The sequence below is a fragment of the Sapajus apella genome, unplaced genomic scaffold, assembly GCF_009761245.1.
Source record: "Sapajus apella isolate SASKATOON/1434 unplaced genomic scaffold, GSC_monkey_1.0 scaffold32, whole genome shotgun sequence".
Lineage (NCBI taxonomy): Eukaryota > Metazoa > Chordata > Mammalia > Primates > Cebidae > Sapajus > Sapajus apella.
This window is the reverse complement of record NW_022436972.1, coordinates 14,026,547-14,039,036: the sequence shown is the minus strand read 5'-3', so window position 1 is coordinate 14,039,036 and position 12,490 is coordinate 14,026,547. Positions and strand designations below refer to the sequence as shown.

At 40.7% G+C, this 12,490-nt stretch overlaps 1 protein-coding gene and 1 pseudogene across 2 annotated transcripts in view; both read left to right on the top strand.

Annotated features, from left to right (window-relative positions):
* MRPS31 (mitochondrial ribosomal protein S31) overlaps window positions 1-2,669 on the top strand; it is a 39,279-nt gene extending 36,610 nt beyond the window's left edge. For both annotated transcript variants that reach the window (XM_032294538.1, XM_032294537.1), the window contains one exon: window positions 2,367-2,669. In XM_032294538.1, coding sequence (XP_032150429.1) covers window positions 2,367-2,596 — 230 coding nt within the window. In that variant the 3' untranslated portion in view covers window positions 2,597-2,669. The remainder of the gene's footprint in view (window positions 1-2,366) is intronic.
* A 3,181-nt stretch (window positions 2,670-5,850) lies between these two features.
* On the top strand, window positions 5,851-7,701 carry LOC116562353 (annotated as a pseudogene).
* The last annotated feature ends 4,789 nt before the right edge of the window (window positions 7,702-12,490 follow it).

The following is a 12,490-nucleotide window of genomic DNA, read 5'->3' as shown; positions in this document are numbered from 1 at the left end:
TGTTTTTCGTTCCTTATCCTCACTCATAACTTCAGTGGTACCTGAATCCTCTATTTTTGAAGTCTTTTTGAAGCCTTTTTGCTTCTTGTCTTCCCCTTTTACAGATAGTTTTAGTATCTTCTCTGCTAAGTCAATTACTACTCATATGTGCACTTTTCATCTTCCACAGTTTTACTGCCGTCTCTTGTCTGTTATTTTTCATCTTTGCGCTTTTGTAACTTTTCCTGTTATGGCCATTTGGTAGGTGTCACAAGGGAGCAGAGTTAAGCATGGATTGAATTTGCCACAATTTGAGTCCTTGCTGCTTATCGTGCGTGCGTGTGTGTGTGTGTGTGTGTGTGTGTGTGTGTGTGTGTGTGTTTTGTTTTTTGTTTCTCTGTCGCCCAGGCTGGAGTGCAGTGGCGCAATCATAGCTCACCACAGCCTTGACCTGCAGGCGGCTTACATGATCCTCCCACCTCAGCCTCTTAAGTATGGTAGCCGGGGTGACAGGCGCATGCCACCACGCCCGGTTAATTTTTTTGTATTTTCGGTAGAGATGGGGTTTCGTCAGGCTGCCCAAGCTAGTCCCAAACTCTTGGGCTCAAGCCTTTTTGATAAGATAATTTACAATGTTTAGAATATCTTTAGCAAATAGAGATTTAATTTGTACATAGCTCTGTAGCCTTTTTCTGTTTAATCTGTCTAGAACTTATTTTTCTATATAATATACCCTCTTTATTGCTCTCTTTTTTTCCTTTGCATTATATGTGCCAGTACCACTTGGCTGTCAGTCATTCATTGATTCATTCAGGAAGGATCTATTCATTCTGCCCTCCTGGAGCATTCTAAGTTAAAAAGACTGTTGATCTACTTTATCTTATATAGCCTATCATTCTTTTGAACAAAATTAATGTTGCCAAGATAACATTAACCATCCTTTTTACTTTCAGTCTACCTATGATGTATTTAAGGTGAATTCCTTATGAACAGCATATAGTTGGTTCATGCTTTTATATCCACTGTGTCAATCTCTGTCTTTTGATTGGTATACTTAGATTATTTACATTTAAAGTATTATTTTCTGTTCATTTTCTCTATTTCTCATTTCTTTGTCTTTTTTTGGCTTTTGGTTTTTGGTAAATTAATTAATTTTTTTTTTTTGAGACAGGGTCTCACTCTGTTGCCTAGGCTGGAATGCAGTGGTGTGATCACAGCTCACTACAGCCTTGATCTCCCAGGCTCAGATGATGCTCCCACTTCAGCCTTTGAAGTAGCTGAGACTATAGACACTTGCTACCACACCTGGGTAAATTTTTTTTTTTTTTTTTTTTTTTTTTTTTGGTAGAGTCAGGAATTTCACCATGTTGCCCAGTCTTGTCTAACTGGGCTTAAGCAATTCTCCTGCCTCAGCCTCCCAAAGTGCTGGGATTATAGGTGTGGGCCACAGCACCTGGCCTCTTGGCTTTTTGTGAGCCGCCTGAACATTTTTCACAATTGCATCTTGTTTTACTTATATATTTAAATATATAATTTGTAGAATGTTCTTGATGGTTGCCATTATTTATGAAAATATTCATTAGCAGCCAGGCATGGTGGCTTATGCCTGTAATCCCAGCACTTTGGAAGACCGAGGCAGGTGGATCACCTGAGGTCAGGAGTTCGAGACCAGCCTGACCAACATGGTGAAACCACATCTCTGCTAAAATCCAAAAATTATCTGGGTGTGATGGCAAGCGCCTGTAATCCCAGCTACTCAAGAGGCTGAGCTGCCGTGCTTGGCCTTGCTGCCACATTTTTAACACTTATAGCATGCCAGGCATTGTAAATGAAATTTTTTGCTCTTGTCGCTTAGGCTGGAATGCAATGGTGCAGTCTTGGCTCCCTGCAATCTCCACCTCCCAGGTCCAGGGAATTCTCCTGCCTCAGCCTCCTGAAAAAATTGGTGGGCAAACCTCGGTCTAACTCTGGGCCAGGCAAGGTGGCTCATGCCTGTAATCCCAGAACTTCGGAAGGCTGGGACAGGCAGATCACTTGAAGTCAGGAGTTTAAGACCAGCCTGGCCTCTACTAAAAATACAAAAATTAGCCAAGCATGGTGGCACATGCCTGTAGTCCCAGCTACTTGGGAAGCTGAGGCAGGAGAATCACATGAACCCGGGAGGCAGAGGTTGCAGTGAGCTGAGATCATGCCATTGCATTCCAACCTGGGTGACAGAGCAAGACTCCATCTCAAAAAAAAAGCAAAAAAAAAAACCAAAAAAACCCCCTAGGTTTAACTCTAAAGGATATGCCTTAAAATGTAATATGTTACTTCATTAATATTATTTTTGTGATGTAGATTTTGTATTTAAATTATAATTTAATGTATTTTGTCTCATTTCCTAGGTTTTGATGATGATGGTTCAGAATTTCATGAACATATATTTCTGGAGAAACACCTGGAGGGCTTTCCAAAACAAGGACCAATTCGCCATTTCATGGAGCTGGTGACTTGTGGCCTTTCCAAAAACCCGTATCTTAGTGTTAAACAGAAGGTTGAGCACATAGAGTGGTTTAGAAATTACTTTAATGAAAAACAGGACATTCTAAAAGAAAGTAACGTACAATTCAATTAAGACCATGGAAATTTTATTTCAAACAATTAGAGATGGATATTACAACTAAATAAAATAATTTTACTAGTTTGTATATGTTACGTAGATTATTACATTTGATTTGGCTGGTATAAGTGTTACATTGTTTTAAAAAATATGGCAACTGAAAAATATTCTTGCATGGGGAAAAATCATCAGTATTCACATGTAATTATTACATATAATTACATATTATAGAGAATATATATTATAGAGAATATATATAGAATAATATATATTCTCTATATGTTCTCCAAAATATATATATATTCTCTATAACATGTAATTATATAACATTTTTCATATTCATATTAAACAAGTATATGAATATATACATAATTGTGTGTATGTATTATATATTTATGTATGTAGTTACATAATTTGTGTACAATTAATCCTGTTCCTGGGAAGCATACCCCCAAAAAAACCTTGCAGTTAAGGGCTGGGAAGCAAAGTACAGAACAAAACAGTACAAATCAGGGGAGAATGTGCCCAACACCCAGAGAACTGATAATAAATTGTGGTTTATCCATGCAATGGAACACTATATGGAAGTAAAAATGATTAAAATAGAGCTATACACATCATCATAGATGAATTTCAGAAACAATGCTGAGTGAAAAAGTAAGTTGCAGCAGAATGCATGCAATATAATAGTATTTTACAAAATTCAAAAGCCAAATTTTGAATATACTTTCTTAGCTATAAATGTGATAAACTATAAAGAAATGCACAGGAATGATCAACATAACATGGTGGTTGAGGAGGGACACAGGGACCTTGACAGTACTATCATTCTGTTCCTCAAGTTGGATGGCAGGATCACAGGAGGTCATTTCATCATGCTTTTGTGTATACTCATTATATGATGAATATATTATCATTATATTACAATATATGTTATTAATATACATTATATACATATTTTGTGTGTAGCAGTGTTTCATAATATTTTAAGGAATGAATGGAAATGGGCATATAATGAAGATACGCAGTGCTTAGCCATCAGGTGAGTCTCAGAATTATCAGATTCCAAGATAATTCCTATACAAAAACAAGCAAACAAAGGGCATGTGATCTAGAATGAAAAGACCATCCGTATTTGATTTGAGATGATTAAATAGGAAATCCTGCTTTTAAGGATGGCATTTGTTATATGCTTGGAAGTGTTTTGAAGCAGAAATTGGTTGTGAATAAATCTTCTCCTTATTAATAAAATATAAGCTTGTTTTTAATGTCAGATTATCCCTGCCGAGAAATTAAAATTTGGAGGTAGGCCAGGCATGGTGGCTCACGTCTGTAATTGCAGCACTTTGGGAGGCCAAAGCAGGCAGATCACTTGAGGCCAGGAGTTTGAGACCAGCCTGGCCAACATAGTGAAACACCATCTCTACTAAAAACACAAAAATTAGCCAGGCATGATGGCAGCCACCTGTAGTCCCAGCTACTTGGGAGGCTGAGGAAGGAGAATCACTTGAACCCCGTAGGTGGAGGTTGCAGTAAGCTGAGATCTTACCATTGCACTCCAGCCTGGGTGACAGAGCGAGACTCTGTCTCAAGAAAGAAAGAAAGAAAAAAATAAAGGAAGAAAGGAAGGAAGGGAAGGGAAGGGGAGGGGAGGGGAGGGGAGGGGGGAGAGGGGAGAGGGGAGAGGAGAGAGGGGAGAGGGGAGAAGAGGAAAGAAAGAAAGAAAGAGAGAGAGAGAAAGAAAGAAAAGGAAAGAAAGAGAGAAGAAAGAAAGAAAAGAAAAGAGAAAAGAAGAAAGAAAGAAAGAAAAGGAAAGAAAGAAAGAAGGCTGGGCCTGGTGGCTCACACCTGTAATCCTAGCACTTGGGAGGCTGAGGCAGGTGGATTGCCTCAGCTCAGGAGTTCGAGACGGGTGAAGCCCCATCTCTACTAAAATACAAACAACTAACTGGACGTAGTGGCCTGTGCCTGTAGTCCCAGCTACTCAGGACGCTGAGGCAGAAGAATTGCTGGAACCCGAGAGGCAGATGTTGCAGTGAGCTGGGATTGCACCACTGCACTCCAGCCTGGGCAAAGAGTAAGACTCTTGTCTCTTAAAAAAATAATAAATAACTAATTAATTAAATTAAAATTAAAATCCTGGCTGGGCGCAATGGCTCATGCCTGTAATTCCAGCACTTTGAGAGGCCAAGGCGAGATCAGGAGTTCGAGACCAGCTTGGCCAACATGGTAAAACCCCGTCTCTACTAAAAATACAAAAATTATCTGGGCGTGAGGGCAGGCACCTGTAGTCCCAGCTACTCGGGAGGTTGAGGCAGGAGAGCCCGATAGGTAGAGGTTGCAGTGAGCTGAGATTGCACCATTGCACTCCCAACAATTAATTAATTAAATAAATAAATAATTAATTAAAATTAAAATCCTGGCCGGGCACGATGGCTTATGCCTGTAATCCCAGCACTTTGGGAAGCCAAGTTGAGGCCAGGAGTTCAAGACCAGCCTGGCCAACATCGCAAAACCCCATCTCTACTAAAAATACAAAAATTAGCTGGGCACAGTGGCAGGCACCTGTAATCACAGCTACCCTGGAGGCTGAGGCAGGAGAATCGCTTGAACCCAGAAGGCGGGGGTTGTACTGAGCTGCCTGGGTGACAGAGCAAGACTCCATCAAAAAAAAAAAAAAATCCTGGAGGTAGTATTACTTATAACCTCGATCACTTATTAATTAACAGAAATTTAATCCTTGATTTTATAATATCTTTCTGTAGAGTTTTGTTTTGGTTTTGCTTTGTTTTCAGAAAAGACAGGTGCATTTACCCTCGTAGGGATGACCGTTGGTATTTTAACAGATAAGACATTTGCTGAGAATTCCTTAAATTTTTCTAATTTTTCACTAGCCAGTGATAACATTGTCCCTTTTTTGCAGGTAGCTTTGAAAGATGGTGATACCTCCACAGTTGGGACCTTGTTGTTAAAAGCATCCTTTGACCATTTACACATGTGGTTCTAAAGAATGTATTATCTTTAGATTCTTGGTTCTAAAGAATGTATTATCTTTCTTTCTTTTTAGAAGGAGTCTCACTCTGTCACCCAGGCTAGAGTGCAGTCTGCAGTCTCAACTCACTGCAACCTTCAGCTCCCAGGTTTGAGCAATTCCCCTGCCTCAGCCTCCCAAGTAGCTGGGATTACAGGCACTTACCACCGTGCCCGGCTAATTTCTATTATTTTTAGTAGAGACAGTGTTTCACCATGTTGGCCAGGCTGGTCTCAAGCTCCTGACCTCAAGTGATAACCCCTGTCTTGGCCTCCCAAAGTCCTGAGATTGCAGGCATGAGCCACCTCGCCTGGCAAGAATGTATTATCTTAAGACTCTTGTCTCATTACTGTTGTTAAAATTGCTCTAAAACTTGCCTAAGTAATTAGCTTTAAATTATGTAAATACAGACAACAAAACTCTCTTAATCCTAAAGGTGTTTTTAAAATTCAGGCATTTATGCATATATGCAAATTGGCTACAAATTGGGAAGATTTCATTCTAAGTAGCCAAATCTTAAGGTGCTGAAGCCAACCTGCTTTATAAGATACATTAATTCAAGGACTAAGCAGTTTCTGAAAACAGACTAATTTACTATGCTTCTTAATATTTTCTCAAACTAGAATATGAGCAATGGTGGCAGAGGGAGGAAGTAGCTCATACTTGGAAGAACAAACAGTTGCTGGAATATGCTTGTGGTTTAGACCTTCTTTCAAAAACCCAGTTAGCTGCAAAAGAAAGAAGGACTAATATTCTCCACGATTCCAGTAACGTCTTTATGAAAATGCTCCTTTTGAATGTAGTACAGAAAGTTAGAAAACACTTAGGCATGGTATCTGGCATAGTGCCCCCAAGGGAGTGTTTCATATACAGACAGTCTGGGACTTATGCTTCGACTTAACATTTTTCAACTTTATGATGGTTCCAAAGGCAATGCACATTCAGTAGAAACCATACTTCAAGTCCCGATACAACTATTCTGTTTTTCATGTTCAGGATGTTGTTCCCATAAATTATATGAGCTATTCAACGCTTTATAATAAAACAGGATTTGTGTTAGATGATTTTGCCCAACTGCATGCTAATGTAAGTGTTCTGCGTATGTTTAAGGTAGGCTCGGCTAAGCTCTGATGTTCAGTAGGTTAGGTATTAAAGGCACTTGACTTATGATATTTTCTCTTCCCAATAAACCCATCGTAAGTCAAGAAGCACTTGTGTCTGATAGAGGTCTACCTTCACCAGTTTAAACTGACAAATTTAATGTTCTTGTCTTGCTTTTAAATTAGAGAGCAACAGCAGATCTGAAATAAATACTGCAGTTAGCTTTGCGTTCTTCACTATTTATTGAACAACTCAGAGGGCAAGGAAGCAAAGAGAAATGCTCTGAGTGTGTCTTTGCTTGCCAGCTCCTGAATTGTTAGCAATTCTACACCGCTCCAAGGCAGGGAAGTGGGGCAAGTGGGGCAAGATGGTTTACATCTCGAATGGACAAGTGTTGGACACCCAGAGTCAGTCTCCATGGAGATTATCTTTGATAACAGATTTCTTCTGGGGAATAGGTTAGTTTATGGTTTTGTTTTTCAAAACTGCTTCAGCAAGATGTGAAAACAGAAGAAGCTATGGAAACTCACCTGATTCCAGGTAGGATGATGGTAGAGGGCCACCAGGAAACCTTCCCCAAAGAATGGGTAGAATCAGTCATCTTTGTGGCCCCAGTCCTCCTCCAATGGCTAGTGAATGAGGAAGGCAAATGTCTGCTCTAAGAAGCAGACAACTGGACACGCGCATTCATAGCAGAAGGAAACCATCAAGAAGTCAAGGGCTGACCATGCTGGAGCAATAGATGAATGTGTATGTCTAAATAAGGACTACTGTGTCCTCACAGATGAATGAGGTCATGCTGGGAATTCCCTCTGCAGGAAACTGGCTGACTGACATACAGTTCCATAAAGCACACATGTTTGTCTCATTACCTTTTTTGTACAGTTTGTTAAAGTATTAATATAGTTTTGATAAGAAAATATTTTTAGGTTGCAAAAAAAAAAACAATTGTGGCCGGATGTGGTAGCTCACGCCTATAATCCCAGCACATTGGGAGGCTGAGGCGGGCGGATCACGAGGTCAGGAAATCAAGACCATCCTAGCCAACACGGTGAAACCCCATCTCCACTAAAAATACAAAAATTAGCTGGGCATGGTGGCATGCGCCTGTAGTCCCAGCCACTCGGGAGGCTGAGGCAGGACTATCGCTTGAACTGGGAGGCAGAGGTTACAGTGAGCCAAGATTGTGCCATTGCACTCCAGCCTGGGTGACAGAGCGAGATCCTGTCTCAAAAAAACAAAAAACAAACAATTTGACAGTAGCCTTCCTGTATTTTTCTCTGCTTTTTTCTGTTCTCTTCTCTGCTTTGGAGTCAGAAACTTCAGTTCAAATCCCTGACATGCCAACATAACAATCTTTAAGCTTGTTTCCTGCTTCGTAAATGATGGGTGTAATTTTCATCTCACAGGATTTGTAAGTGTTAGAATTAAATGAGGTAACGTATTAATACATACTACATGCTTCAAAAATAATATCCGTCTCTTTCCACATGCTTGTCAGAACTCCAGTGCCACAACGGACACAGAGTGAGCCATATTCGTCACTGTTCAGTATCAATTTGGGAGTGGCAGCTATTTTCAAATATAGTCAACATTACCTTCCATCAGTGAAATAGAATACTTAATCTTTATTATTTATTTCTCTCATTTTCTAATATCTTTAAAGTCATTTTATCACTATTTTAAAAATCAATTTTGTGAACTATTGCTTTTGCATGGAGGAAGATGGAATTGGTCAAACATTGAAATGGGATGACTGGTTCTCTCATTTCTCTGTATTCAGTCCTACACCTAACAGTTTCAAACTCTGTCCTAGGAAGGCAGGACTCTGGGTATGTCCAAATCAGTAGATGTCCTTAATGAGTTTTCTCTGTCGTGTGCTATAATATCTTTTTGGGTGTTCCAGAAAACTGAATAAAAGTAAATCTCTCCATATTAACTCAGTGATAATGGCTAACATCTGTGTGGTACTTTGCATATAAAGTGTTTTCACATATATCTCTTACTCATTAACTTGTTAAGCATTTACTGAGCTCTGCTACGTGCTATGCCTCTATGAGACACCAGAGTATAGTATACTGAAGTACTCCTTGACCTTGAGGTGTCATCATAAATGTGACTTCCCGAGAAAGCCCTCTCCTGCTTTGTTAAGTCACTCCGTTCTTGTTATTGTCCAATACCACACCCTGTCTCCTTTACAATATTTTCTGTGCTGATCTCTTTAAGGATGGGGTTGTGTCAGTTTCCTTCACTTCTGTGAGGTCCTAAATGTAAGGTACCTTTACAAAAGGGCTTTTTTGTAAGGGTACCTTACATTACAAAATAGGCACTATTGTAGCTATTGCTAGGCCCAAAATAGGCACTCAGTAAAACCAGTTGAGTGAGTAGAAGAATGGATGAGGGCAACATGCTCACAGGAAAGAGACAGGCCAAGTCAGGCCATTACTACACAATGTGGTGGGTACCAAGGCAGAGAGGTGGGTTGAGGGAATTACGTTAGTCTGTTTTGAGCTGCTATAACAGAATACCACAGACTGGGTAATGTATAAAAAAAACAGGAATTTGTTTCCTCACAGGTCTGGAAGTCAGGAAGTCCAAGATGAAGGCACTGGCAGAGGGTCTGGTCTCTCTGCTTCCAAGATGGCGCCTTGACTGTTGCATCCTTGCTGTGTCCTCACATAACAGAAGGCAGGACAAAAAGGGACAAACTCCCATTGTCAAGCCCTTTTGTAAAGGTACTTAATCCCATTCACAAGACAGGAGCGCTTGTGGCCTGATCACTTCTTAAAGGCCCCACCTCTTAATACCATCCATCACATTAGCAGCACCTATGTTTTGGAGGAGATACATTCAATCCATAGCAGGTATAAAAGGCAAGCATTTAATCACATTATATGTCAGTTGATAATTTTTCCTTCCCTGCAGTAGACCTGTCTATGAGTGGCTGGGAGACCTGTTTAATTCTAGGGTAGAGAATTAAGACGGCCATCTGCCTGCAAGTAGAAATAAGCGGCATTCACCCAAATCAGCTTAGTTCATAAAAGTAATATTCTGGCCTTCATACGCCATACTCTTTTTTTTTTTTTTTTTTTTTTTTTGGAGACGAGTCTTGCTCTGTCACCAGGCTGGAGTGCAGTGACATGATCTTGGCTCACTGCAACCTCCACCTCCTGGGTTCAAGCAATTCTCCTGCCTCAGCTTCCCGAGTAGCTGGGATTACAGATATGTGCCACCACACCCGCTAATTTTGTATTTTTAGTAGAGATGGGATTTGTCCATGTTGGTCAGGCTGGTCTCAAACTCCCAACTTCGGATGATCCGCCCGCCTGAGCCTCCCAAAGTGCTGGGATTACAGGCTTGAGCCACCGTACCTGGGGTCTAGATCTCTTGACCTCAGGTGATCTGCCTACCTCGGCCTCCCAAAGTGTTAAGATTACAGGCATGAGCCACTGCGCCCAGCCCTGCCATACTCTTTATTGTCTATTTTTTTTTGAGACGGTCTCATCTGTGGCCCAGACTGGAATGCAGGGGCATCTCAGCTCACTGCAACAAGTGCTTCCCAGGTTCAAGTGATTCTCCTACCTCAGCCTCCTGAGTGGCTGAGATTACAGGTGTATATGACCACACCTGGCTAATTTCTGTATTTTTAGTAAAAACAGGGTCTCACCATGTTGGCCAGGCTGGTCTCAAACTCCTGACCTCAGGTCATCTGCCCACCTCAGACCCCCAAAGTGCTAGGATTATAGGCATGAGCCACCACACCCTGCCTAATGTCTATTTCTTAAACAGTTCACCAGTTGGTTAGAGAAGAGGCAGGCTGTCTATTGTCCCACCTTCTACTTTTTTTTTTTTTTTTTTTGAGACAGAGCCTTGCCTTGTTGCCCAGGCTGGGGTGCAGTGCTGTAATCTCAGCTCACTGAAACCTCTGCCTCCCAGGTTCAAATGGTTCTCCTGCCTCAGCCTCCTAAGTGCCTGGGATTACAGGCATCTGCCACCACAACCGGCTAATTTTTTGTATTTTTAGTAGAGGCAGAGGCTCACCATGTTGGCCAGGCTGGTCTTGAACTCCTGACCTCCACCTCAGCCTCCCAAAGTGCTGGGATTACAAGTGTGAGTCACTGTGCCCAGTCTACTTTTTTGTTGTTGTTGTTAACTAAACTCCTAATTATTGTATTATGTTATTCTTTTGTCTGTTATTGCTCTCCTTAATACATACAAATAGAGCAAACTGACGTAATCATATTTTAGAAAAATACTATTTTCTTTTTTGGAAAAGGAAACAGAAAAAAAGAAATGGCTTCAATTGTCCACTTATCATAGCATAGAATTAGAAATCCCAGTCTTTGTGGCTGCCTAAATAAATAAATAATGACCAAAAAAGGAAATCAAATAAAAGTCTTTCATGAGTCTCTTCCTAAAATTATTAGTATGAGGAAACTTAATAGGTGTGAACATGAAGATGTAAATTGCTGCAGAATGAACAATAGGATAAAGTCACAAAAGCCAAAATGGGGAAACAACCCAAATGTTTTCATCCATGGGTGAATGGATGGACAAACAAAATGAGATATATATGTGCAATGGAATATGATTCGGCCTTAAAAAGAATTGCAATTCTTATATATGCTACAACATAGATGAACCTTGAGGACATACTAAGTGAAATATGCCAGTCACAGAAGGACAAATATGATTTCACTTACATGAGGAACCTAGGATAGGCAAATTCATAGAGACAGGAAGAATGGTAGTTGCCAGGGGCTAGGGGTAGGAGAGAATAGAGAGTTAGTGTGTAATGGGTGTAGACTTTCTGTTGGGATGATTTTTTCAAAAGTTCAGGGGATGGATAGTGGTGATGGCGGCACAATGTGAATGTACTTGAATTGCACATTTAAACATGGTGAAGATGGTACATTTTTGTGTATTTTACTATAAGAAAAAAAAATTTAGGGCTGGGCAAGGTGGCTCACACTTGTAATCCCAACAATTGGAAGGCCGAAGTGGGAGAATCACTTGAACCCAGGAATTTGAGACCAGCCTGGGCAACATAGTGAGACCCTGCCTCTACAAAAAATTTTTAAAAATTAGCCAGGCCTAGCGGTATGCACCTGTGGTCTCAGCTACTCAGGAGGCTGAGGTGGGAGGATTGCTTTAGCCTGTGAGTTCAAGGCTGCAATGAGCTGTGATCATGCCACTGCAACTCCAGCCTGGACAACAGAGAGGGACCCTGTCTTGAAAAAAAGAAAATTAGTATGATAAAGCACAGACCATGTATATAATAAAGATACTTCAACCATTTGAAGAAATGTTCTGTTCTCAAGCCAAATAGAGAACTACATACTATCTCAGAAAAAAGCACAAGGTCCAGGAAAGCTGGAAGGGCTGGCGTTTGGTGGCTGAGGTCAGCAGAGGTGACTATTCTGTTCATGGCAGTCCATAGGTACTTATCATCTTCCCAGCCACCAGCAACAGGGTCCTTCTCGACAGACTGACCTTGGGCTGTGTATATCACATACATTATCACTGCATTTTTGAAACATCTTATAAAGTAGGCATTATTCCCGCTTATAGGAATTTAATACCTTTCTGAAATTTCCTAAGTAAGTGGTGCAGCCAGCACTTAAACCCTAGATCAGCAGACGCCAAAAGTCAGGTACTTTCCTCAGTACATCCTAAGAATAGCTTTTTGTTTTTGTTTTTGTTTTGTTTTGTTTTGAGATGAAGTTTTGCTCTTGTTGCCCAGGCTGGAGTGCAGTGGCATGATCTTGGCTCACTGC